The sequence below is a fragment of the Myotis daubentonii genome, chromosome 9 (genome assembly GCF_963259705.1).
Source record: "Myotis daubentonii chromosome 9, mMyoDau2.1, whole genome shotgun sequence".
Lineage (NCBI taxonomy): Eukaryota > Metazoa > Chordata > Mammalia > Chiroptera > Vespertilionidae > Myotis > Myotis daubentonii.
In genome coordinates, this window is record NC_081848.1 from 43,445,414 (window position 1) to 43,472,166 (window position 26,753).

Genomic DNA, 26,753 nt, shown 5'->3' on the forward strand with positions numbered 1-26,753 from the left:
CGGGGCGTCCAGACAGGACAAGACCTGACAGGGAGTAAGAGACCATCTACCTGATACTCACTTAAAGGCCAAGGAGGAATGGTTCCCTCGCATTTCCAAGCTTCGGCGGGGGAGCGTTCTTGGAAAATGAGGACCTGGGCTTGTATGATTTTCAGGGCAAATATTTCAACAATTCTCCCCTTTGGAGAACGAAAGAGAAGGGTCCATAAACCGTCAACTTTCGCGACGCTCCCTCACTCTAGGCTCCAAAGAGTGCGGCGTGGAGGCTAAGAACTACATTTCCCAGAATGCATTGAACCTGACCCGGAAGTTTCAATTCGGTTCTGGACCAGAGATTTGCAGTGAATGAAAATATATTGTAACACGTCTTATTGTTCACGGCACATGACTTCTTGCCTCCGAGGGAGTCATTTTTCAGAAAGAGCGGCTTTTTGAGGCCCCAGAACGAATTCCCGGGCTTCGAGACGCGGAAGAGTAGCTCTCTGGGTCAGAAGGCGGAGGTCAAAGGGCCGAATTGGCGGGAGAATATGTTTGCGCTCCGCGATCTCAGGCTGCGGTAGCTTCTTAAGGTTCATTGCCCCCGGTGAAGGGTGTTGGGGGTTGATGATGGAAGGGTAGTGGCCGAAAGGAAGGAGGGGTCGCCAGAACAGCGCGTTCCGAGGAGCCGTGGAAGTAGCCGAGTGGCTTAGGCTGTAGAAGTTGAAGAGCCTTGCAATACCTGCACCGCCCCCAAACTGCTTCTTCGGGTCTCAAGTCTTCGGATCCACGTCACACTTCTAGGTACTCTTTCCTACGCCACATCCTGCGTCTCCAGCAACTACCTTTCCCCCCTTCTTATACATCATATTCACTGTGCTGCACCCCAGCTTATAGCTTAGTATTGTAATTCATTTCCAAAAACCTGTTATTTGTCCATCCAGACCCGACACCTCACAAGCCTGCAGCTCCTGCTCACGCCCCCGGGGCATCCCGGCTGCCCTATCCCATGAATAGAGCTGGGATGACCTGTGGGCTCACAAGATTAGAATGCCAGTCCGCTATTTGGGGCTGTCAGGAAGTCACAGGATAATATTTTGACCATCTACATTCAAAATTTGTTGAATGTACAGTGAGTCCCTATTATCGGAATAATCAGCTCTAATTAATCTGGAGGCCCAGAAAGCTAACTCAGGACTCACCCTGCATTCTTCTCTTTTTGAAGCCCTGGCACCATATTGAATGTGACCTGTGAGGAATGCTTGACCTTTAGATGCCCTTCGCTAAGAGTTGGTTACTACCCCACTCTGAGCGTTCCATGACTACTGGCCCTTTGGAGCTCAATTTTTATGGTCATTAATTTAACAGATATTTGCTAATCTGGAACTGTAAGTTTCTTCCTCTTACATTGAAGATATAAAAGTGGATCAGATGTGAACCCTGTCCTCCAAGAGCTTACAATTGGTCAAGGGACATAAGACATATATTCAGATAATTGTAATGCAGAATTGAGAGGATGGAGTTGTCACCTAGAGCTGGTTGGGCAGCATGGAGGTGACATTTGAGCTTCAGAGATACATTCCATTTGACAAGTGGGAAAGGGAAAGAGCATTCCAAGCAGAGGTGATAGCATGAGCAAAATCTTGGAGGTAAGAAAAACATTTGGTGGGAAGGAGGCAAGAAGACCACTGTGGCCAGGAGTATAGCGGGTTGTGGACCTATATTCAGGGGCCAGCTGGGCAACAAGCATGAGTTAAAAGGGCAGGGGATAAATATTTGGAGAGAGATCCACTATAGACAGAGAACTTTAAAACACCTCTGGCCAAGGAATTGTTGCACCTAGGTGATGGATGCATGAGAGAGCATTATACTAATCTGTATGTTTTTGCATACATTAAATATTTTCCATAAAAAGTTTAGCAAAAAACAAAAGTACAAATACCCATATGAACTTTTAAGATAAAATAAAGAAAATCCTTAGATGAAAGGAATAGGAGATGAAGCAGGAAATGTAGATATCTACATTGTAGATGTTTGAGGGGCCAACCTGAACTATTATTTATTAAGTACCTACCATGTAGCAAGGGATCCACATACATCAGCAAGCCATTGAAGATTTCTAAGTGACTTAATGCAAAGCTAAATTAGGAAGATGCATTTTATGGGAAGAAAACAACAACTAAAAGACAATTGCATCATATATTTAGTTGAACATTTGTTGCACATCTTTACTATGTGCCAGACTCTAGGGATATAAAGATGAATGATTTAAGGCACAGTCCATGCCCTTGGGAGCTCACCTACATAAAAATCCAGCGTTAACATATCAATATATCTTTTGTACTTGCTGCTCTGTTGCCCTGTGGTTGCATTCCAATTGTTTCCGTTTGTTGGAATCTCATCAGTTGGTGCAGATCTGGTCCCTGCCCCCCATTATGGTAGTCATGGTAATCCGTAACAGTCTGACTGCTGCAAATAACTACTGTTGCCAGAGAAACAGCCATGGCTAGTTTATTTTTCCTTTGTTCTCTTCTTCAGGAATAGTATTCTTTCTCTTCTGGAAGCTGACGGGACCAAAATGTAGACAGTGCCAAAGTGGTGACAGAAGAAATCTCAGGAGAAAGCATTTTTACCTTGTCCTGGGGACAGCTGCTGGGCCTACCATGGCTCCTGTGAAGATTAGCCACGTGGTATCATTTTCCTCTCAGGTATATTAATTAGCAGGCATGGTTTTTTTCTTGGTGACTGAACAGAGTGGGGGGGGGGGTGGGAATAGAGGACTTGGCTCCACTTTCAGGAAACACACAATCTAATAGGAGACACATTGTCCCTTCTGTGGGAGTCCAGAGTGGAAGTGGGGGAACATAGCTCTCGCCCTCAGGTTGTTCCCAGAGCAATGCCAGACACATAAAGAAAGTGGTCCCAGGAATTCAAGGTAAAGAAAGAAACCACCTCAGATTCCACCCTTAGTTTGGAGGGAACTGGCAAAACTATAGGATCAAAGTCTGTACCAGGGTTCCCAGAAGGGAAGTTTAGTCACTCTGGCATTGAGAGCAGACCAGGACACTCAAGGTCATCCCTGACCTGTGGGGATATCAGCGCCCTCAGCAAAGGTGATCTTAGCCTTCTTAAAAGTCCACTTTCAGGAAATCCTGACTATTCTGATTACAGCTAGATGCCAGGACCCAGCACCAATCCACTGTGTTGATTAAGGACTTCCCTCCCTTTCCTCTACTGTCATTTCCCTATCCATTTACCCATCTTCCCTGCTCTTCCCCTTCTGTTATCCTAGTCTTTCTCAGGGGGTGCTGTTGACATTTTGGGTCAGATAAGCCTGCATTTTACAGCAGTATCATCTGCATGGTGGAGTATTTAGCCTCCAAGGCCCCTCGACCCTAATGGCATAATACTTCCTGGTCATTATGACAGTCATAGGCATCTCTACACATTTCAGAAAGACCCTGAGAGTGTCTTTAGGAACTACTGTATCAACTCCTAAGTGAAACAGAATGAAAGTTACCTTTATCCTGCTTACCTTATATGGTCTGCCTAAATAGTTTTCTTCGCATTGTCAGCCTTATAACATGCTAGAGAGAGAATCACTGATTGGCTGCCTCTTGCACGCCCCCTACTGGGGATGGAGCCCGCAACCCCGGCATATGCCCTTGACCAGAATCAAACCTGGGGCCCTTGAGTTCACAGGCTGACGCTCTATCCACTGAGCCAAGCCAGCCGGCTAGGGCTCCTCAAGAGAGCATTACCTATCTTCTTCTTTTTTAAAAAAATATATTTTATTGATTTTTTACAGAGAGGAAGGGAGAGAAATAGAGAGTTAGAAACATCGATGGGAAAGAAACATCAATCAGCTGCCTCCTGCACACTGCCTACTGGGGATGTGCCCGCAACCAAGGTACATGCTCTTGACCAGAATTGAACTGGGACCTTTCAGTCCGCAGGCCGACGCTCTATCCACTGAGCCAAACTGGTTAGGGATAGATAGATAGATAGATAGATAGATAGATAGATAGATAGATAGATAGATTGATTTCGGAGAGGAAGGGAGAGGGAAAGAGAAAGAAACATCAATGATGACAGAGAATCATTGATCAGCTGCCTCCTACATGCCCTACACTGGGGATTGAGCCCCAATTGGGAATCAAACTGTGACCTCCTGGTTCATAGGTCAATGCTCAACCACTGAGCCATGCCCACCGGGCTAGCTATCTTCTAATATTGTGGCTTCTAACTGTACTCTGTGGGGAGCCACTTCTAGAAGTTGAAGGGAGAAGGGACAAGTATATCTCTAGGCCCCCAAACTGTACTTTAACCAGAGGTGTGCTTTTTATTTGTTGAAAACACACACACTTTGGTATAAGACTTCAGTTAAAAGGAAGGGTTTTATTGCTAAAACAAAAAAACAAGATTGATGACCATGAATCTAGTCTTTCCACTTTACTTATGATGAAGAAATTTAGATCCAAAGAGAGTAAGTAGTTTGCTCAAGGCCTACCCACCAAAAAATATCTGACTTTGGGTTAGAACTGAAAATGTCTATCTCAGTATTGCTATTTCAGCCTTTGAATGAATCACTTTATTTCTAACCATCAGTTGTAAACTTTGATACAAATCTTTGCCTTTCCCCCTAGCCGGTTTTGTTCAGTAGTTAGAGTGTCAGCCCCCGGACCCAAGAGTGGTGGGTTCAATTTCCAGTCAAGGGCACATACCTGGGTTGCAGGTTCAATCCCCAGCCTGGTGGGGGCACATATGGGAGGCAGTCAATCAATGTGTCTCTCTCACATTGCTGTTTTTCTCTTTCTCCCTCCCTCTCTCTCTCTTCCCCTTCCTCCTTTCCACTCTCTCTAAAAAGTCAATTGCCCTAGCCTGTTTGGCTCAGTGGCTAGAGCGTCAGCCTGCGGACTCAAGGGTCCCAGGTTCGATTCCGGTCAAGGGCATGTACCTTGGCTGCGGGCACATCCATAGTGGGGAGTGTGCAGGAGGCAGCTGATCAATGTTTCTCTCTCATCGATGTTTCTGACTCTCTCTATCCCTCTCCCTTCCTCTCTGTAAGAAATCAATAAAATATATTTTAAAAAAATAATAAAAATAAAAAGTCAATGGAAAAAATATCCTTGGAGTAAGGAGGATTGACAACAACAAAAATACTTTTTAGAGCTGCTGTAGGTTCACAGCAAAATTGAAAGGAAAGTAAAGAGATTTCTCATATGCACCCTGCCCCCAAATATGCATAGCCTCCTGCATTATCAACATTCCTCCACCAGAGTGGTGCGTTTGTTCCAGCTGATAAACCTACATCATTATCACCCAAAGTCCAACGTTTACCTTAGAGTTCACTATTGATGTTGTGCATTCTATGGGTTTTGCCAAATGTACATCATTAGAGTACAGGCATGGTTACGTCGCCATCTCCCATTTACAGTATTTATTTTAAAAAAGTTCCGTCATTTTGACGTATGTACATATGTGCTTTATGTTTTTTATTATTTATTTACCACAAGTAAAGGTCAGGAATTGTTATCTTTCTTTCAAATTTTTTTTACTGTTTCACTTCAGTACTGCTGTGTATGTGCTCCATGTGAGTGATGTAGGTGCGTATGTAGGTGGGTTCCGACTGACAGTGAAAATCGTGTTACATCGCACCGTAGGAACGGATCTCCAACTTAACCCAAGGACCTACTGTATCACACAGAGTAGTTTTACTGCCCTAAAAACTCTCTGTGCTCTTATTTTATCCCTCCACCTCCCCTAACCCTTATCAAGCACTGATCTTTTTACTCTCTCCATAATTTTGCCTTTTCCAGAATGTTAAATAGTTGAACTCATATAAAGCATGCAGTCTTTTGACATTGGCTTTCACTCTCACATTGATGTGGGGTTTTTCTCTCTCTCACTTCCTCTCTCTAAAATAAATGAACACATCCTCAGGTGAGTACTTAAAAAATAAAAATAAACAAAGCCCAGTCGGAATGGCTCAGTTGGTTGAGCCTACATCCTGTGCACCAAAGGGTTGGCCGTTCGATTCACTGTCAGGTTCAGTCCCTGGTTGGAGCAGGTGCAAAAGGCAACCAATCAATATTTCTCTTTCTCACTCATATTCATATTCTCTCTCTCTCTCTCTCTCTCTCTCTCTCTCTTTCTCTCTCTTTCTCTCTCTCCCCTCCCCCCCCCCCCCATGTCCTCAGGTGAAGATTAGAAAAAAGAAAAAATAGTATAGTGTGGTGGTTAAGAGCTCTGGATTCAGAAACCTGTGAGTTCTGACTTGGATTGGTTATTCGGCCTTTGGCCATGGGTAAATTCCTGAACCCAAGCTTCAGTTTATTGATCTGTTACCTATAAAGCAATAATAGTAACCACCTAAAGCTGTTCTGAGGATTACATGAGGTGGTCTGGTAAATGACAAAGAGGTAAACAGTGTCTGTAAACCCCGTGGTAGGTGATGCTACGTTCCTATGGACTCCTGTCTCGTGCCTTTCCTGTCATGTCAGGATGCCTGGAAAGGTTTGGGAGTCTAGGAACCCCTTATTCATGGGCACCCTTTGTTCCCTTGGGCTCAGGAAGATTCCTGATACTCTCCTCTCTCTGACTTAGGATCCCAAGTATCCTGTGGAGAACTTGCTGAACCCAGACAGACAGAGGGGACCTTGGCTCAGTTGCCCTCAGGACAAGAGTGGGCAACTGAAAGTAGAACTGCAGCTGGAAAGGGCAGTGCCCATTGGCTACATCGACGTGGGTGAGTGCGTGCTCTGGGCCTAGGAGCCTCTGCGGGAGAACATAGGAGTAACATTTCCCTCCACATGCCCCACCAAAATGTCTCAGTTCGGGCTGGCTGATCAGCCTTAACTGGTGTGAAGGGGAGATGTGGCCCGTGCCTTTGGGGCAGGTATGTGGTGTTGGCAAGAACTCTAAGGATTTCATTCACACAGAATTGAATGTGAATGGCACTCCTTGAATTAAGCAACATACCTCCCCTGCTTTAATCTGAGTGGTCTGGGTGAAACCTTAGGATATTGACATAATTAAATACAACAAGTAGAATTTATACTCTTCTAAATATCAATGTCAAGAGTATGCTGGGGATGAACTGTGCTGGTTAATTCAGGAAGGCTTCATAGAAGTTTATGGGTTGAAAAGGTTGGCCTTAGCATTCTCTGGAATAGAGAGAGATGACAAAACCATTGGTCTCAGCTCTGTCAGGACAGAGAGATGGCAGGCTCCCTAGCAAGGATTTATTTTTTTTTTATTCTTTTTTTAATTTTTATTTATTTTTTTAGGGAGAGTGAGAAAGGGAGCTGGAGGGAGGGAGGGAGAGGGAGAGAGAGAGAGATCAATTTGTTGTTTCACTTATTTATGCATTTATTGGTTGATTCTTGTATGTGCCCTGACCGTGGATCAAACCTACAACTTTGGTGTATCGGGATGACACTAACCAACTGAGCTACCTGGCCAGAGCCTCCCTGGCAAGGATTTGAGAGAGACAAGAGTTTGGCACTGCCTGCCAGAGCCAGAGGACAGGGAAACAGTGGGTGTCTTCAGGCAGGGGAAGGCTTCTTTCTGGCTGAGAGGAACATGGTGCACCTACCTTCACAATGTCATTCAGAGGGCTGAGGTCTCATTTCACTTCAGTCACTGGCTCACTGTGTCGCTTGGCCTCTCCGGGCTTCCGGTTAGCTATGGAATGGAGAAATGTCCTCTTCCCACCTGATTCCCTTGTGGACAGTCAGGGGAGCCTTCATCCTGTAACCCGTATCCTTCTCTCAACCTTTTGTCCCCAGGTAACTGCGGCTGTGCTTTCCTGCAAATTGATGTGGGCCGATCTTCCTGGTCCCTGGACAGACCTTTTGTCACCCTGCTCCCTGCAACCATGCTAATGTCCCTAGCTGATTCAAAGCAGGGGAAAAACCGCTCAGGGGTCCGCATGTTTAAAGATGGTAAGGAGGGCAAAAGCAGAAATGGGAGAAACTCGGGGAAAGAGACAGATTATGCGAAAAGGCTGCAGTACAGTAGAGGGCTGTAAGAGCTGGTAGGCATATATTGTGGGAGGGAACCTCTGCAGGGGTTAGTTATATCTGTTGGGGGGACAGGGATTAGTTAATGAGTGAACAGCCATGCGGTATGTTTGTCATGATGAGAAAACATGGTCCCTTGGGGTATTTATGAGCTATGATTTATATTTACACTCAACATGATTCCGTGAAGCCTGATGTAGAACACACATTTGTGACTAGTGTGCTTTTGTTTGTATAAATGTAAGTGTGAATGTAGGATGAATGTTTACATAAGTGATAGGAGACTATATGATAGTTATAGTTATGCAGCCTGAAGTGTTTCCTGAGTTCTGTTCTATGCAGATCTCTGCGTTCACTGGGCACCACATAAGATCTGAACTCCTGGCCTCTGGGGACTTAGGATTTGTCTGTGTTTAAATAGGAGGTGTTTATAATGTGAAGGAAGAATGATAAGGGAGGGGCATATAAGGTGGAGGAGATGAGGTCTTAATAGATAGTGCTGGGAATTGAAGGTGAGAAGGGTTTGTAGTACTAGTGTGTGACACTGTGAGTGCGTGCATAGGGCATGGAGTGCTTGCGGTCTCATGGTCCAGGAAAGGTAGATGTAGATCATCTAATCCAGTGAGCAAGTGGTCACCCCAGACCTCAACACTACAGATACTTCCTGTTAAAATGAGACATTGATAAGGTCCCTGGAGAAGTGCAGAATGCGGATGTAGCCATGCTGGGAATGGTGTGGACCTGTGACAGGGAGGAGTGATGGTGTCTGAGGGGACCCTGACTGGCCAGCTTGGCACTGCCAAACCCTGAGCACCAAGGCCTGAGGGGTCAGTTACCGATGACCTTCATTATTCCTTTTGTTGGAGTTTATATGGTCCCTGTCCTTTCTTTCCGCTCCTCGGTATTGACCTTTCTCCCTCCCATTCATTCGTTTCCTCTCCCCCTCATTTTCTTTTCCTGGAGATGACTTCCTGGCTCCAGCCTCAGGTGAATCATGGGATCGACTTCGCCTGACTTGCTCCCAACCCTTCACACGTCATCAGTCCTTTGGCCTGGCCTTCCTGCGTGTGTGCTCCTCTCTGGACTCCTTAGAGGACCCTGTGATGGATCCCTCAGCCCCTGTGAGCTCTGGGCTGAGCCAGGTATGTGCAGTGGTGGAGCAAGGACTTAACACTCTCCCATCCTTTCCGTTTCTGTTAGGAAGCTGGTGCTTGATTGAGTTATACACACACCTCTACACGCATACTTTCAAATACAAACATAAATGGGCTCGCTACACTTTCTTAAAGGTAGGAGTGCACACCTTCCCTTTTACATGTGAAAGATTCAAGTGAGTGAGCCTTCAATATAGTGTACACAGAGCTGATGGGCCATTTGTTATTTAGCCATTAATAAATTCTTTTGGAATTCAAACTTAATCTTATACTTTATTTCTGGATTCTCGTGGACTCTAGCTTTCATCAGACTTTTCCTTCTAGCACCCGAAACAACCAGGACTCACTACAGTCCCTCTGTCATGGTCGTTCCCTAACCCACCTACCTATTCTTAGGTACAGATGTGCTTTGCAATTTCATGTGTTCTCCTGCTTTCTCTCCCTGTACAATAAACACGGATGCCGCCTAATAGAAGATGTATAGGTTGCTGGCTCTCTATTAGCATCTAATCAATTTATCTCCCCTTTCCTCAGCAAGTTTTCTAATTTTTCTTTTTCTTCCTAAGCCTATTCTGACTCTTCCTTTTTTGTTGTTGTTTTTGTTAATCCTTACCCTCAGATATTTTTCCCATTGCTTTTCAGAGAGAGTAGAAGAGAGGGAGGAAGGGGGAGAAAGAGGGAGAGAGAAACATCGATGTGAGAGAGACAATTGGTTGTCTCCAACACATGCCCTGACCAAGGCTGAGATGGAACCTGCAACCTAGGCACTTGGCCAGGAATCAAACCCACAACCCCTCACTGCCCAGGCAGACGCTCCAACCACTAAGCAACACCGGCCAGGGTTGACTCCTCCTTTCTTATCAATGATGTCTCCATTTACCTTTCCAAGCCAGTACCCTCTACTGTAATTGACTCACAAACAAATATGAAGATATAATCACACAAAGCTAGAATCATAAAACTCTAGAGATGGAAAAATACTTGGAGATCATCAAGTCCTATCCACCTCATTTTACATCTCAGATAGGGAAACTTACATATTCAAATTCACACAGCACATCAAAATAGAGTAAAAACCAGAAATCAGATCCTCCTATCATTTACACCACAGTACTTCTATGCACACCGTAGATTTTTAGACACTTCAAACATTGGACATAACCAAAAGAACTTCAGTTCCCAGGATTAACCTCACAAGTGTCACCCCTATTGAGGTTACTGAGAAAAAGAAGAGACTGGACATTGGGAAGAGAAAAGGGAGTTAGAGCAGACAGAGGAGGAGTAGATGCTCTTGTACAGCCACGGGAGAGACCCACAGAGCTGAGACAAGGAAAGCTCCGTCTGAGATTTACTCTTCCATTGAGGAAAGGGATAAAAAATGCAAAAGGCCAGTGGAAGCAGTTCAGTGTGCTCGCCAGGTCCCCATGTCTCAGTGCTGGGAGCTGACGTGAATGGAGCTAGAGCTATTCAATCAAGTGGAAGCTCTGTGAGATTAGGAACCTGTTTGTCTTGTTTCATAATGCATTCCTGGCAGCTGGAACAAAGTAGGCTTTGAGAGTATGTGTTCATTATGTAAATGACCTTTCAGAGGGGAGTTGTAGATAGGGTCATCATAAAAGTTGTCATCCAAACTGAGACCAAAAAAAGAGTGCTATTAATAATTATACTGAGCGCAGCTGGCGTGGCTCAGTGGTTGAGCATCGATCTTTGAACCAGGAGGTCACGGTTCAATTCCTGGTCTGGGCACATGCCCGGATTGTGAGGTCAATCCCCAGTGTGGTGCGTGCAGGAGGCAGCCGGCCAATGATTCTCTCGCATTATTGATGTTTTTTTCTCTCTCTCTCCCTCTCCCTTCCTCTCTAAAATCAATAAAGATATTTTTTAAATAATAATTATTATTATACTGAGGCAACAGACATAATAGGCATGACTTCCCAGGCAAACCAGGATAGACAATCTCCCTAATTACAGGATAAATAAAGACTTCATAGAGTCTTTTCCATTTTGGCCATCTAAATTTACGCTGCACCTGTGCTGGCTCTGTGGCTTAGCTGGTTAAAGCGCCTGTCTGGTAAATTACTCTGCACCTTTAGAACCAAGGTGGGATCAAGGAGGAAAGGAGTCAGCAACTCCAGGGCCATCATGTCAGAAAGGCACTGAAAGTCAGTGGTGGAATGAAACATGTTGCAGGTACCTCAGTGAGACCACAGGGAAAGGAGGTCCTGAAACATTTCTACAAGAGAGGATTGATACAGGGTAACAAATTGAGGGCATTTAGTTTTACATGTGTGACCTCTAAAGTGCCATAGGCTTTTTTTTTTTTAAAGTATCATTCCAATGGTAAGGTACAATAAAAGCAAAAGGGCTTTAATCCTGTGGAATAGGGTCTTTTATAATCACCAATTTTCCAGTAAGGAAAACAGAAGCCACAGAAGTTTAGTGGGATGTCCCAGGTCACACTGCTAAATAAATCTTGGAGTGGATTTGAACCCAGGCCACCTGGCTCCACGTAGCCTGTGCTGGAGAGCTCATTTCCTAATGATTAATCGCATGTAGAGTTAAAGCTAAACAACCATCCCTACACATCCAGCTAGTTACCCTGTATAGTATTCACTCTAAAATTTATGAGACATGGTAAGGAAAAAAGAAAAATCCTGGTAAAGTAAACAAAGTATTTCAAAAGTAATGCAAGGTCCAAGATGAGGTTGCAAATTAATTTCCAATTAGAAAATATTAAACAATGAATGTGAATAAAAATACTATTTCTCAAACTTGCATGATGAGGCTAAGGTCATGCTTTACAAGAAAGACATTTACCTTTAAAAGAATCTGTGATGGAAGAATCAGAGCTGAAGCCCAGCTGGTGTTGATCAGTGGATGGTCATCGTCCCATGCACTAAGAGGTTTCCAGGTCTATTCCCTGTCGGGGCACACGCCTGGGCTCAATCGCCAGTAGGGGGCATGCCGGAGGCAGCCAACTGATGATGTTTCTCATCAATGTTTCTATTTCTCCCTCTCCCTTCCTTTCTCTCTAAAAAATTTTCAATAGAAGTATATATTTTTTTAAAAAAAGAATCAGGGCTGAATATTAAAGGAAAAAATGTTTAATTTTTTAAATTCAAGGAAATTTGGAAAAATAAAAAAGGAAATAGCCACAGATGAATCAACACAGATAAATTGCATTTTGGCAAAGAATTAAGAAATTGTAGCATTCCACATAAATAAAATCTATGTAGAGATGATCTACTGTGTGATTATTACACATAGACATTCCTGGAGTTTGAAGGAGAGAGGTTTATAAAATGCCTGTGATAGATATAGATATAGTGGCTAATGCTAGAAAGAGACATGTCATGTATCAAAATGGGGAGTGGCTACTAATGGGTTCAGAGTTCCTTTTGGGAGTGATAAAAATGTGAACTACTATAGTTGTGGTGGTTACACATCTTTGTGAATATCCTAAGACCATCAAATGGTATACTTTAAAAGAATGAATTTTATGGGATACTAGGGGCCCGGTGCACGAAATTCGTGCACTGGGTGTGTGTGGGGAGGGGAGTGTCCCTCAGCCCAGCCTGCCCCCTCTCACATACTGGGAGCCCTCAGGCGTTGACCCCCATCACCCTCTGATCACCTGATCGGCCCTTGCCCAGGCCTGACGCCTCCGCCAGAGGTGTCAGGCTTGGACAGGGGACCCCCATCTTCCCCTGATCACTGGCTCTGGCCCCCGCCCAGGCCTGAGGCCTCTGGCCCAGGAATCATGCCTGGGCAGGGGACCCCCATCTCCCTCTGATCGCTTGCTCCACCCCCCGCCCAAGCCTGACGCCTCTGACCCAGGCTTCAGGCCTGGGCAAGGGGACCATCATATCCCCCCAATCCCCGGCTCCGCCCCCCACCCAGGCCTGATGCCTCGGCCAGAGGAGTTGACCCTCATCACCCTCCGATCACCAATCACCGGATCGGCCCCTTGACCAGGCCTGAGGCCTCCGGCAGAGGTGTCAGGCCTGGGCAGGGGACCCCCAGCTCCCCGCGGTTGCAGGCTCCGGCCCTGCCGAGGCCTAACACCTCTGGCCTAGGCGTCCGGCCCGGGCAGCGGGGACCCGCAGCTGCAGCGGCCCCGCGATCGTGGGCTCCGCTTTAGGCCCAGGCAAGGGACCCCTAGCTCCCGGGACTGCCAACTTCGACCGTGCCCAGCTCCCATCGCTGGCTCCACCCCTACTTCCTGCTATCACTGGCCAGGGCGGCAAAGGCGCCTGATTCTCCAATCATGGCTGGGGGGCAGGGCAAAGGCGGCCCCAGGGCCGCCTTTGCCCTGCCCCCCAGCTCTTAGCTCCCCCCTGGGTTTCCGATCACTGTCAGTGGCAGGGGGCTTCTTCCTGCTTTCCCTTTCACCTCCCCGCATTGTGCCTACATATGCAAATTAACTGCCATCTTGTTGGCAGTTAACTGCCAATCTTAGTTGGCAGTTAACTGCCAATCATAGTTGGCAGTTAATTTGCATATAGCCCTGATTAGCCAATGAAAAGGGTATCGTCGTACGCCAATTACCATTTTTCGCTTTTATTAGATAGGATGCATAAAAATAATAAACCTAAAGGCAGTAATAGAAGCTCTATTCTCAGATTTTCAAAGATTAAATGACTTCTATCTTTTTATAGATGGCTAGAAATTGGTAGGTTTTTTTAGCTTCAAGTAAATAATTGTTCACAAAATAAATCATAATGGATATTAAACAATATTATTAAACAGTATTTAGAAGAGAAAAGTGATAAAAATGTCCCCAAATAGTTCAAAACAGAACTACTTTAAAACTAAAGAAATACGTGTGTATAATTTTTCTTGCATAGATGTGTATAGAGATGAGTGATTTGAGTTTTGTACCTACATGATCAATTTTTTATAGATACAAATTTATATATATATACACACATATATATACACAAATTTGTGTGTGTGTGTGTGTGTGTGTATATATATATATATATATATATATATATATATATATATATATATATATATATGCTTTCAAAAGTTTGCACATGATCTCGATAGCCTTTTTTTTCCCAACAGCTCGTATTCTTTTATCTGGGACTTTTAGGATCATGACAAAACCCTTAGCATTGGGGTAAAAAATATACAAAATCACCACATCTCAGAGCTGGAAGAGTGTGTGCACACACAAGCAAAGGTGCCCTGTACAAGTTACAGCAGACACATTCATTCACTAAGCTGAAGTCCTCAGGTTTGGGAGTATACTTGGCGCTAGGTAGCAGCGCCCCCTGGTGGTGAATGTATGTATTTCATATTTCTCCATTTTCTTTTCAGGACTCTTCTAATGCTTCGGAGTCTAGTCCCAGCCCCTGGATGGCTAATCCTTCTATCCGGAGGACATTCTTCCCAGATCCCCAAACGTATGTAGCTGCCATAACGGAGGTCTCCCAGCCACTTTTCAGTGCTTTCTCCTGGGAAAGAAAAACTACCAGGCTGCTCACAAGCACGCAACCCCCACCTGGGTTCCCCCTGTTAATCACGTACTCCAGGCCTATATCTGTCTATCAAACTGGCTTTCTTGGTTAGATGCCACTGACTTGGGTGAGCAAAATAGAGTCTCTGTTCTGAGTGACACCGAGTACCCTGTTTCCCTGCAGGAGCACTAAGGGAATTTCAGACCTTAGGAATATCCTGGAGCAGCTGCAGCCGGGGACTCTGGGGCGTTCAGCCCGCATGGTGCTTTCAGCTGCCCGCAGGGCATCTCCAGCCAGCGTGGCCAGCCCAAAACACAGCCCTTCAGGACCAGGTCCCAGTCATCCAGACAGTGCAGGTACGGCCTCAGGACCTGCCTTTGGCTCCTTGTCCTCCCTAGCACCATCCCTTTCTCCTTGAATTCACCACTGCTCTTCAGGGAAGGCTCACCAATGGGACTTCGTGTGGGAGAAAAGACAATTGTCAGTGTCTTATTACCAGAAGAAAAGCAAAATGTAGTAAACTAGAGGCCCGTTGACCTGGCCTGTGCCCTCTCACAATCCGGGACCCCTCGGGGGATGTCGGACTACCAGTTTCGGCCTGATCCCCACAGGCCAGGCTGAGGGACCCCACCAGTGCACGAATCTGTGCACCGAGCCTTTAGTATGGGTGTTAAGAACTTTGGTTTATCTCTTCCCGCCCTCCCAGCTCCCCCTTCCCTCTGAGATTCATCAGTTTGTTCCATGTTTCCATGCCTGTGTGTTGGGCTTGGTGGTCAGTGTGTGTCACAGCTACTGGTTGAAAGGTCAGACGGTCGCTTGGGCTTTTATATATATAGATTGGTTGAGCGGTGTCCCATGCACCAAAAGGTCACTGGTTTGATTCCCTGTCAGGGCATATGCCTGGGTTGTGGGCTCATTCTCCAGTAGGAAACATGCAGGAGGCAGCCTATTCTTATCCTTCTCTCTTTCCCTCTCTCTCCCTCTCCCTTCCTCTCTCTCTCTCTTTCTCTCTCTCTCTCTCTCTCAAATCAATAAAACATATTTAAGAAAAAGAAAGAAAGAAGGAGCACTAGCCTAGGAATCAGGAATCCTTATCTTTTGGGCCTCAGTTCCCTCATACTCAAAGTGAAGGAATTAAACCAAATAGTATTTAGGCCTCTTGCAGTGTTAATGTTCTGTGATCATCTCAGAAGGACAATTAAGTCAGGGTGATGGTTTGTGGAGCTTATTGGAGAAGTAGAGTCGGGGAAAAGTGTGCTTTTGTCACAGAGGAAGAAAGCACTAAATATTTTAGAGTAACTTTATCCATTTGATGTTCACCACAAACTTACGAAATAGATACTGTTGTACTCACTTTACAAAAGAAGCTGAGATTCAGAGAGGTAAAGTACTCTGAATCACACAGCTAATCAGCGTCAGAACAGGGATGTGGACCCCAGAGCCCCTTCTATTCTAGATAGCAAGAGAGAGAAAACAAGTAGAGTTCTCATTGAAAACCTCGGGTTCACTCATTGCTTCACTGGGGGGGAAATGTTTTTAAGGAAATGGTTTATCATTCCAAGGAACTGAACAAATTAGTGAAATAATCAGTATATCACTTCCTTGCAGAAATAGGGTACATTGGTTATCTGTTGTTGCATAACAAATTACCCCCAAAATTTAGTGGCTTAACACAGTATTTCTTATCTCATAGTGTCTCATGGTTAGGATTCCAGGCGTGGCTTAACCAGTCTCTGGCTCTGGGGGAGTCACAAGGCTCACCTGCAAGGATCTGCTCCCTCGCTCCCGACATTCCTCATGGGCTGTTGGGCTGAGGCTTCCCTCAGGAGCATCTCACAGTATGGCCGCTGCTTCTCCAGAGGGAACAGAAAGAGAGTGCTAGCAAGAAAGCGGCCAGTCTTGTAACCTAGTCACAGAAGTGACATCCCATCGCTGTTGCCAAATTCTGTTCCTTACAAACGAGTTACCAGGTCCTGCCCACACTCTAGGGGAGGCATGAATACGAGGCGGCAGGGCGCAACGGCAGTCACTCCAGAAGCTGCCTGCCACATTAAGAAGGACGTGTTTTATTTTAAGAGATGGAGGATGGACGGAAACAAAACTTATTTGGGCACCCTACAGGCTGGGCACTGGAGCCGTGAAAGCACTTTGAAACATATTAAACGCCGTACACAGTCGTTCATAAGTGCTGACTAACCAGACAGATGGCTGTGGCTGGGTTTTGTTATTACTCACTTGACACATTTATTGGACATCTCTGTGCCAGGCTCTGTGCGAGGTGCCAGGGGTATCACAGTAAATAAAACAGCAGTGCTCCTACCCTAATGGAGAGACACGTGTCCATGTCACACGGGAAACCTAAGGCTTAAAACTGTGAGAAGTGCTTCAAAGCCAACGCAGGATAGGATGACCAGAGTCAGATTAGAGAACCCAGGGAGACTTCCTCACAGGAATTCGCATTTCCTCTAAGACTTAAAGAGTGAGAATTAGCCAGGAAAAGAGGATGGAAAGAATATTTTTTAAAGAAGGAACATCATATGCGAAGGCCCTTTTGGTTTCGTTTTTTTTCTTTATATTTTTATCCTCACTGGAGGAGTGAGAATTTTTTTTTTTTTCATTGATTCTAGAGAGAATGGAGGAGAAAGGAGGGGGAGGAGGGGGATAGAGAGAGAGAGAGAAACGTTGATGTGACAGAGACATGGATTGGTTGCCTCCACACATCAGACCTGCAATCCAGGTACCTGCTCTAGATCCCTTGACTAGGAATTGAACCCAAGACCCTCTGGTGTGCAGACCAATGTTCTAACTACTGAGCGGTGCTGGCCAGGGCGGAAGGTCGTTTTGTTAAAGAGCTAGACCAAATGAGCATTTCTCACACAGAGCCCAGACCAGAGGAGCAAAACTCAGAGAGTGACGTGGGCAAGACGAAGAGACAGAAAGTGCAAGCCCGCCGGTAAGTAGGTCAACCTGAAAGACCCACATCACCTCCCAGACCTTTCTGCCCTTCACGTGTCCTTGCCCACATGTCAGGCTTAGAGCTGGGCAAGGAGGTAGCCCCTTAGTGAACCAGAGTTTGCAGCTGAGTACATTGTACTTGTTGGACTTCATTAAAATTTAAATCTGTTTCTGCTTCAGTAGACACTCAAAAAAATAAAAAGATAACCCATAGAATATGTGAGAAAATATGTCCAAATCATACATTCGAGAAAGAACTTGTATCTAGAATATATAAAGAACCCTTACAACCCAACAATAAAAGAACCTAATTAAAAATTTTTTTAAATAGACAAAGGATCTGAATAGATTTTTCTCCAGAGAAGATGTACTGGATATATATATATATATATATACACACACATACATATACAGTCTGTGGGGATATAAAAATGGGGAGTGGCTACTAATGGGTTCAGAGTTCCTTTTGGGAGTGATAAAAATGTGAACTACTATAGTTGTGGTGGTTACACATCTTTGTGAATATCCTAAGACCATCAAATGGTATACTTTAAAAGAATGAATTTTATGGGATATGCATAAAAATAATAAACCTAAAGGCAGTAATAGAAGCTCTATTCTCAGATTTTCAAAGATTAAATGACTTCCCTAAAGTCTGATTCATCAAGTGGGAAAGCCAGGACTCCAACTCAGGGCTTCTGGCTCCACACCAACTAGTCTACCTTTTTTTCACCCTAATTTAAGGTAAGGTTCCTTCAGCCCTTATGGCCTTTTGCTAATAGCTGGTCTTTAACTATTTTTCCTCACAGGCCTTTATCCAACTCAAACTCTCAACCAAACAGGAGCGGGAGAGCAAAGGCAGGGCGGAGAGAACCCCACCGACTGCAGGCCCAAACTAGCAGCGTCCAGGAGAGTGGAGAGTGCCCCATTTGTGCAGGTAAGCTGCTTGGGCACAGGCGGTTGCTGAGGGACTGAGAGGCATCCCCTGAGGGCGGAGCGGATCTGGAAATGCTGCCAGGAAACATTTGAACTTGGACTCCTAGTCTCTGTCTGCTGTGCAGTTACATACAAGTCTGTATTGGACACCTGCTCACATTGTGTTGGCCAAGCTGCAGAAGGGACAGGGGCCATGTCCTCGAGGAGAAACATGGAACAAAACAATATAAAACACGATCGGGTTTTTTTTCTCATTCTAATTGTTTCTGCTCATTAGGAGCCAATAGAATACTTGAAGATGTCTTTAAAAATAAAGCCAAAAGCCCTAACCGGGTTGGCTCAGTGGATAGAGCGTCAGCCTGCGGACTCAAAGGTCCCAGGTTCAATTCAGGCCAAGGGCATGTACCTTGGTTGCGGGCACATCCCTAGTAGGGGGTGTGCAGGAGGCAGCTGATCGATGTTTCTCTCTCATCGATGTTTCTAACTCTCTATCCTTCTCCCTCCTCTCTGTAAAAAAATCAATAAAATATATTTTTACAAAAAAAAAATTATCAAAGAGGGCATAGAATATCCTTCATACCTTTTTCCTCTGTGTCCAAATTCTACTTAGCCTGAGTTCAAATGTTACTTATTTGCCAAGGCTTCTCCAGTCTTCTCAGATAATCTCTTACAACTGAGCTCCTGCAGCATTCTCCCATTCCCTTGGGCTTAGCACTTCTCACCTTCTTTGTATCGTAGCTACCTGTGTTCATAGCTTAGCTTTACCTCTAACTGCAGTCCATAAGGATGGGCCTGGGTTTAAATGCCTGGGCTCCTAGCACGTCAGGCACATACATAGTAGACACTTGATGAATGTTGAGTGGATTCATGATCGGACAGTGTCTCTATGTAAAATATTCAGTTCCTACAAAAACAGCTGCGTTTTGACAGGCTGCGTGGGGTGTGCTAGGAGCAGCCCCAATTTTGCTTACCTCTCTCCCTCCCCCTTAGGCTCCTTCAGCGTTGAGATTCTTCCCCAGCACGCGGCCACTTGTGGAGAGACCTCCCCACCTCACCTAGCCTCTCCCTCCTCATCACCACCTTCATCGCCATCTGTGCTGTGGGTGTCCTCCTCAGAGAGCTCATCACCCATGTCCTGGATCCAGTGCCCTATCTGCCAGCTGCAGTTCTCAGCAGGAGAAGTAGAAGAACATGCCAGCATGTGTGGGGAGGTCCCTCAGGCATGAGCCATGAGGTCCTGTGGTTTTGGCCTCCTTGTCCTCTGTGACTGAAACTGGGGAGTGACAACTAAGAAGGACTGATGAGACCAAGCGCTCTCCTCCCCTCCACTCATTCCCTCAGGACTCTGCCTAATGGCACCTCTGAGCCCAGCCTGCCCCCGCTCCCAGTTGTCAAGGCTTCTGTCACCATGACACCTTATTTTCCCAAGGATGGAGTCATCCTTTTCCCCTTTGGAACTTCTGGGCTTTGGGACATAGTCCAGATGTCTTCCCCTAGTGAGTGGTGTGCATCGTTGTGCCCGTTTTCCGGAAAGGAAAACTGAGGCCCTGTGAAAAGAATTACTTCCTAATAAATAAGATCCTGTGGTGTACTGGGAAGGTGATATTTGAGCATGAGACTGACCTCCAGGGTCCCATGAACTTAACTCTGTATGTTTTGTGGGTTCTCTTTCTAGATATAATCAAGTAATCATGTGATTTTAAGCAAGTTCTTTATCTTGGGCCCAGAACTAACCCCCGTAACCATAGTAAAACTCCTGTCCTGCTCACAGAGCTATCATAGGATTCAGATGGGTTAATGACTAAGGAAGGGCTCTGGGCTTGGCTGTGGGACCTTGGGCAAACCCTTGTCCCCACCTGTACAATGAGGCAGTTGGACCAGAGGGTCTCTAAGGTCCCCTCCAGCTATGACTTTAAATTCTATTCCCACCTTTTTTGAGCAACTATGTCCTTTTACTCCTTTCCCAGAAGATTTCATGGTGTGGCACTAACATCAGTTCTGGTCTCCAAGTTACAAGGCTGAGGGGCAGCAGCTGGTTCTGGCAGAGGGAGGGCCTGGGCGGGGTTTTGAATGAACAGGGAAGAGGCAGCTGGACACAGTCAGGGGAGCAGACAGAACAGGAGTTGTCAGCTTCCTGCACTGTGTGCTCCAGCCACCTGAGTCAACTCCTATAAGGAGTTCCAACCATGGAGCGAGACTTGCCTGGACCAACGGGAACTATAGAGCTGTATACTCATTCTTCACATCTTCCCTTTCACCTGGGTGATTCCCAGGGATCCTTCAGAGCTCAGCTTGAATGCTTTTCAAAGAATCTCTCCCCAACTCCCAGACTAGTCATAACATCTCCTGCGCCTTCTTCATAGCACTTGCCACAATTAAAAATGTTGCTATAGCCCTAGCTGGTTTGGCTCAGTGGATAGAACGTCAGCTTGCAGACCGAAGGGTCCCAGGTTCGATTCCAGTCAAGGGCACATGCCCGGGTTGCGGGCTCAATCCCCAGTGGGGGGCATGCAGGAGGCAGCCGATAATGATTCTCTCTCATCATTGATATTTCTAGCTCCCTCTCCCTCTTCCTTCCTCTCTGAAATCAATAAAAATATATTTCTTAAAAAATGTTGCTATAGCCCTAGCCAGTTTGGCTCAGTGGAGAGAGCGTTGGCCCCCGGACTGAAGGGTCCTGAGTTCAATTCCGGACAAGGGCACATACCTCAGTTGCAGGCTCAATCCCTGGCCTTCCTTGGTCCAGGCACGTGCAGAAGGCAACCAATCAATCTTTCTCTGTCTCTCCCTCTCCCTTCCATTCTCTCTAAAAGTCAATAGGAAAATATCCTAGAGTGAGGATTAACAAAATAAATAATGAAAGAGATCTTTTTTAAAATGTTGCTATAATTAGTGTCCGTCTCACCCCCTATTCCCACCCTAGAACATAAGGTCCTGGAAGACAGGGACCGTGCTTGTCTTGTTCATGGCTGTACCCTTAGCATCTATGGCACTAGTATGTGCTCAGTTAATACTGATTGAAAGAATGAAAGCTGGAGCTCAGAAATGGCAAGTGTCAAAAAAAAAAGAGAAAGAAATGGCAAACCTGCAACCGAGGCATATGCCCTTGACCGGGAACTGAACCCAAGACCCCCTGATCCACAGGCTGATGCTCCAACCATTGAGCAAAGTGGCCAGGGCTCAATCCCATTATTATTATTTTTTTAATGGAGAGAAAAAAGTCATTGGTACCTTGAGCAGAAGAGATGTGATAGGGGAAACGAGGCAGACTGAGTGGGCAGGAGGACTGGGTATCAAAGTGGTCCTTTCAGAGCCCCTACCTGCTGGCCCACAGGACAATGCCGATGTGGAATGGAAGTTTGCTCGCTCCGAGCTCTACCTGTCCTGCTTCCAAGAGGACCTGACCCTGCCTGTGCCCTTCAACAGCCTGCTCTCCCCCAAGGCCGTTTTCTACCTCCTCAGGGATGACCTCAGAGCTCTCACTTCCAACCCCAGCACCATCACCGCACCTCCTGCCCCCACTTCCCTAGACCCTGTCCTCTGAACAACCTCTCCCCACCACCTAAATCTCTCAGGAGAATTTTCTGGTTTGTTTGCTGTTGCTGCTCCTGCTGCAAATCCAAGAAGCCACACTATCCCGCAACCCCCACCTTTGCGAGTACCTCCACATCAGGCTGACTTCACCTGTACTGTCTCTTCCATCCACTGGTCTGCACACCCTGGCTTGTCTGTCTTTGCAGGTGTGTTCCCTGGAAAGCCTGTTCCTAATTCCTGCTCTCACACAGGCCTGTCTTTCCCTCTCCCTGGCTCTGGTCATTTCCTAAATTTCCAACCCTGTCATCCAGCTTAAACAGAAGTCCGTGCCCCTCTCCTCCCCAGCCACCAACATCCTGTGAGCTCCAGACAAATCTTTTTGCCATAAACTGGGCCAAGACATGGTTTAATGTTTTTTAAAAAAAAAACTCACAAAAAACATGTTAAGAAGCTGAGGGAAAAGTGCCCCACAAACCGGGAATTAGAAGGCTGACAGAGGCCTAAGAGAGGAGGCCAGACCTCCAAGGGGCTCACACACCTCTCCTGATCTGCCCTCCAACTCAGTCTGGCTTGGCATGGGAGTCCCTACCTAATGGATTTACTTTTATTTTTATTGATTGATTGCTTTTAGAGAGAGGGAGAGGAAGGGGAGCGAGAAAAGGAAGAGAGAGAGAGAGAGAGAGAGAGACTGACTTGTTATTCCATTTATTCATGCATTCATTGGTTGATTCTTATATGTGCCCTGACCGGGGATTAAACCTGCAACCTTGGCATAACCGGATGACATTCCAACCATATGAGCTGCCCCATATGCCAGAGGACCCCTTCCCTAATTCAGACAGTATTACTGCCAGGTCTAGCTATTCCCCTTAAAACGTGTTACCTGCGGATCTCTCTAAGCAAGGGTCTCCAGGTCAGCACTACAGGGCAACGGGCCAACTCTGGAGCTCCGAGGTCCCTGGATCCCCAGGTGAGGAAGGCCTTCCCTTATCTGGTTGGTCATTAGTTTGTTAACAAACATTCACTAAGCACCTGTACTGGAAACAAAGGTATGCATACTGGTGGTCCCTCCAGGTGCTGACAGTCTGGAGTAGCAGAAGGAAACAAACTAATTGTACAGGACGCCCACCAGCCTATGATGGAAGGAAGCACAGGGGGCTGTGAGAGCACAGAGGAGAGGGCCCAGCCCCGGCCCCAGAATCAGGGAGCTTCCTCGAGACCTAGAGGGCAGGACAGAATCCTGAAGGATAAACAGGAGGTTGGTGGGGCAACATGGAGGAGAGGGAGTTCTAGGCACAGGAAACAGCGTGTACAAAAGCTGGGGCAAACACGACACTTGCGAGAAACTAAATGAGATTCCCAGTTCCCACCACATCCTGGCTCCAGGCTCCCCGGCACGGACACCTCGGTCACCCTCCTGGAGCGCTGATCCAAATTCTGGAAGTATCACCCTTTCCCCCTGGCACTTCCTGGGCCTGTCCAGGCTGCCTGATGCATATTTGCAGACCACATGTCAGGGCTGCTTCCACGCGAGGGTGAAACTCAGCTACTTCACCTGAGGTCGGATTCAGTTCTCTGGGCCTGTGTCCAGTCCTGGTTGGGCAGAGTCACTGTGTCCTGCAGGGTCCCCCCATAGCAGCCAGCTGGAGGTCTCCCCATTCCTCCACTGAGCTCCCACCCTTCTTGCAGCTACCCCACCTCCTGGCCTGCTCTCTGATGACCCGCCCAGCGGTCCCCTCCCACTTATCCTGCATCCTCAGGTTGGCCTCCCAAAGTTCTTATTCTTTATTTTACACAAAGAAAATGCTTTCTATGACCTGTAGCTGAAAGGGCCCATCATTCTCTCTCACACTTCTGCCTGTCTCATCTCTGCGATTCCTTATCTCCTTTTCAAATATTTAATAAAATGCTCTGCTTTTTTATATCATAAAAGTAAATGTGCAAACTATAAAATATTCAGAGAGAGGATAAAACTAGAGGAGTAAAAATAATTATTTTCTAAATATTTAGGGGGCCCCTGCTCTATGTTCCTCCTCCTGGAAAGGAGGCATTATTACCATCTCCATTTCAAGTTTGGAAACACTCAGGCCTAAAGAAGTTGAGGAAGTTGCCTGAGGCACACAGCTGCTCAGCGCTGGGATTTCAGCCCGTGTTCTTTGAGTCCAGCCTACTCTCTCTACCTCTGCTCTCTCTCTCTCTCAAGTCTCTGCCCTATGGCCTACTTGCCCTCCTGGTACTATGCTGAGGCCTAAAACTGGACCCAGAACCATTCAAATTTGCATGATGATTTCCGTGTTTATACACGAGCAGGTGCCTCCCCAAATCCCCATGCAGAGTTTGGATTAACTCAACTCAGGAAAACCAAGGTTGGGATGGTGGCAGGAGAGCGAGCTCAACTCTGCCCTGCTCAACATTTCTGTCTCTGCCCACTCACCGCTCCACCTCCCAACCCTCACCCCACCACCCAACTCCTGGCCTCCATCCTTCTACATTCCAGGACTGCACCAGGATCTAGACGTGTGGCCTTAGGGACAAAAAAGTCTGCACCAACTTGGTCTCCATCCTTCATTGCCTGGGGGAGGGAGCAGTGACTAGAGAAAGGCTGGCCTGGAGAATCTTCCTCACCCTCCTGTCTTCCCATCCCAGGCCAACCCTGGGGCAGGGGCAGGGGCAGGGCCTGGGGAGGGAGAGTGTGGATCTTGAGTCATCAAGGCCCTGGGCCAGTGCTACATAGAGACTGCCCGGGGGGAGTTCGAGGTTGGTTGCTCACCTCTGAGCCTTCCCTATTTCTGTTCCTTGCTGGCTGGGATAAATGCACCATACCCAGACTCACACCCCTTATCCATCCTGCAGTCATATGTGACCCCATCCTACCTGCCCTTAGAAGCCACAGCCTGCACAGTGTGGCCCCTTGCCCTCAATTACCCTCTGAACCATTTATTTATTCTTTTCATTTCATTTATGTGTTCACTTATGCTCACCTATCCCTTAGTCATTTTACTCATATACTTAGTTCATTAGTCATTCACTTATTCATTCACTAGAGGCCCAGTGCACGTAAATTCGTGCACTCGGGGGGAAGGTCCCTCACCCCAGCCTGCACCTTCTTACAGTTTGGGACCCCTTGCGGGATGTCTACTTGCCAGATTAGGCCCACTCCCTGGGGGATCAGGCCTAAGCTGGCAGTCAAACATCCCTCTGGCAGCCCAGGAGCTCTTAGGGGATGTCTGACTAACGGCTTAGGCCCACTCCCCACAGGGACATCCTTAGAGCTGCCACGGATCCCGGATCCCACTGCCACCACTGCTGCACTGGCAAGCCATGAGCTGGCTTTTGGCTGAGCAGTCCTCCCTCTGTGAAGTGCACTGACCACCAGGGAGCAGCTCCAGCATTGAGTGTCTTCCATGGTGGTCAGTGCTCGTCACAGTAACTGCCGTTAGGGTCAATTTGCATATTATCTTTTTATTATATAGGATTCAATCAACATTCATAGCCATGCCCCCTTTGCCCCAGGCCCTGTCTTGGAGGGAGGGGGACTGTAGAGCAGAGACACATAGGAAGCTTTCAGTCTGGTGAGGAAGATAAAATCGTCTTATTAGGCAGAAGGTGCTTTGCTAAGAGAGACCCAAAGGTGAGACCCAAAGGTGAGAAGGAGCCTACCATTTGAGAGGCTCACGGGAAGGAAGAGGGACAGCATACCAGAAGTTGAGAAAGAGGAGGTGGAATCTGAACTCGACCCTGAGGGTGGCTACGCGTGGACCGGTATAGATGGGGAAGAGAGCTGACAGGGCAGATGCACAAATCTCTACCTGTTAAACACTTTCCCATTCTTAGGTCTCTTGACCCCATCGCCGGACCACAGACTTTCCTTCTTTGTATCTTTTAAACTCACCACCACCTGGCCCCACTCATATTCATCTGCCCCAGACTCCACCTACCTACTAGACCCCCTTCAGAGAGAAAGGGAGAGGGAGGGAGGAATAGAAACATCAATCCCATTTCTCCCCTAGGAGCCCCAAGCATGATGTCCCCTGGGGTTCTGTGGAGGGTAGAAGTGGTACAAGGCAGGTTCATCTTCTGAGGGACTTCCCATCAATACTCCCCCGGCCCCTTCCTCCCACAGACCTGGGCCACAGACTAACAGGCTGACCGAGACTGTCTCTTGACCGCAGAGTGAGGTAGCTGGTGTGCAGTGGACTCTGGCAGAGGAAGGGTCACCCGAGTGTGCAACAGCTTCCAAAACCTGGGGCCTCCCATCCCTGAGACCCCAGAGCTGACAGTGCCAGGGATTGCGGGGACCCAGGTATCTTCAGAAACTGGACTTCAAGATGCTGGAGGAGGTGGGTCTCCAGCACCTGGAAAGTCTGGTCCCTGCCCACCACCCCCGCGGTTCCCTGCCCCCTTCCCCCCCACCAGCTCATGTGCTGGTGCATACGCAGCAAGAGTCAGAGGGGGCTGGGGACCTGCCCAGGAGGAAGATCTGGGAACCAAGGAGGGGTCTTGCTGCAGTGGGAGGGCTCCTTCTGTGGCTGACTAGGGCAGCTACATGCTGAGGGTGGGGGTCATCGTGTAGGAGCCTGCACTGCATTCCTCACCTCGATAAGGTTTCTGTTCAGGATGTCAGATACCTCCAGGGTGTATGAGAATCGTTGTCTCTTCATGTTTTATGACCCCTTCCCTCCCCCAGAACAGACCCTTGTGGGAGCAGG

The 26,753-nt window shown here is 46.9% G+C and overlaps 1 protein-coding gene and 1 pseudogene across 2 annotated transcripts; both read left to right on the forward strand.

Moving 5' to 3' along the window:
- The first annotated feature begins 76 nt into the window (after nt 1-76).
- XNDC1N (XRCC1 N-terminal domain containing 1, N-terminal like) lies at nt 77-20,108 on the forward strand. Of its 2 annotated transcripts, XM_059708563.1 has the most exons (10): nt 85-780; nt 2,515-2,684; nt 6,583-6,724; nt 7,767-7,922; nt 8,964-9,142; nt 14,480-14,565; nt 14,803-14,975; nt 17,500-17,572; nt 18,384-18,511; nt 19,501-20,108. In XM_059708563.1, the coding sequence occupies exons 2-10, from the start codon at nt 2,640-2,642 to the stop codon at nt 19,734-19,736; spliced, it is 1,218 nt and encodes a 405-aa protein (XP_059564546.1). In that variant the 5' UTR covers nt 85-780; nt 2,515-2,639; the 3' UTR covers nt 19,737-20,108. The 2 variants fall into 2 exon arrangements, with proteins under 2 accessions (XP_059564547.1, XP_059564546.1); XM_059708564.1 differs by lacking the exons at nt 14,803-14,975; nt 19,501-20,108 and having other exon boundaries at nt 77-780; nt 18,384-18,510.
- Nucleotides 19,919-26,581, forward strand: LOC132241852 (short transient receptor potential channel 2 homolog; annotated as a pseudogene).
- The last annotated feature ends 172 nt before the right edge of the window (nt 26,582-26,753 follow it).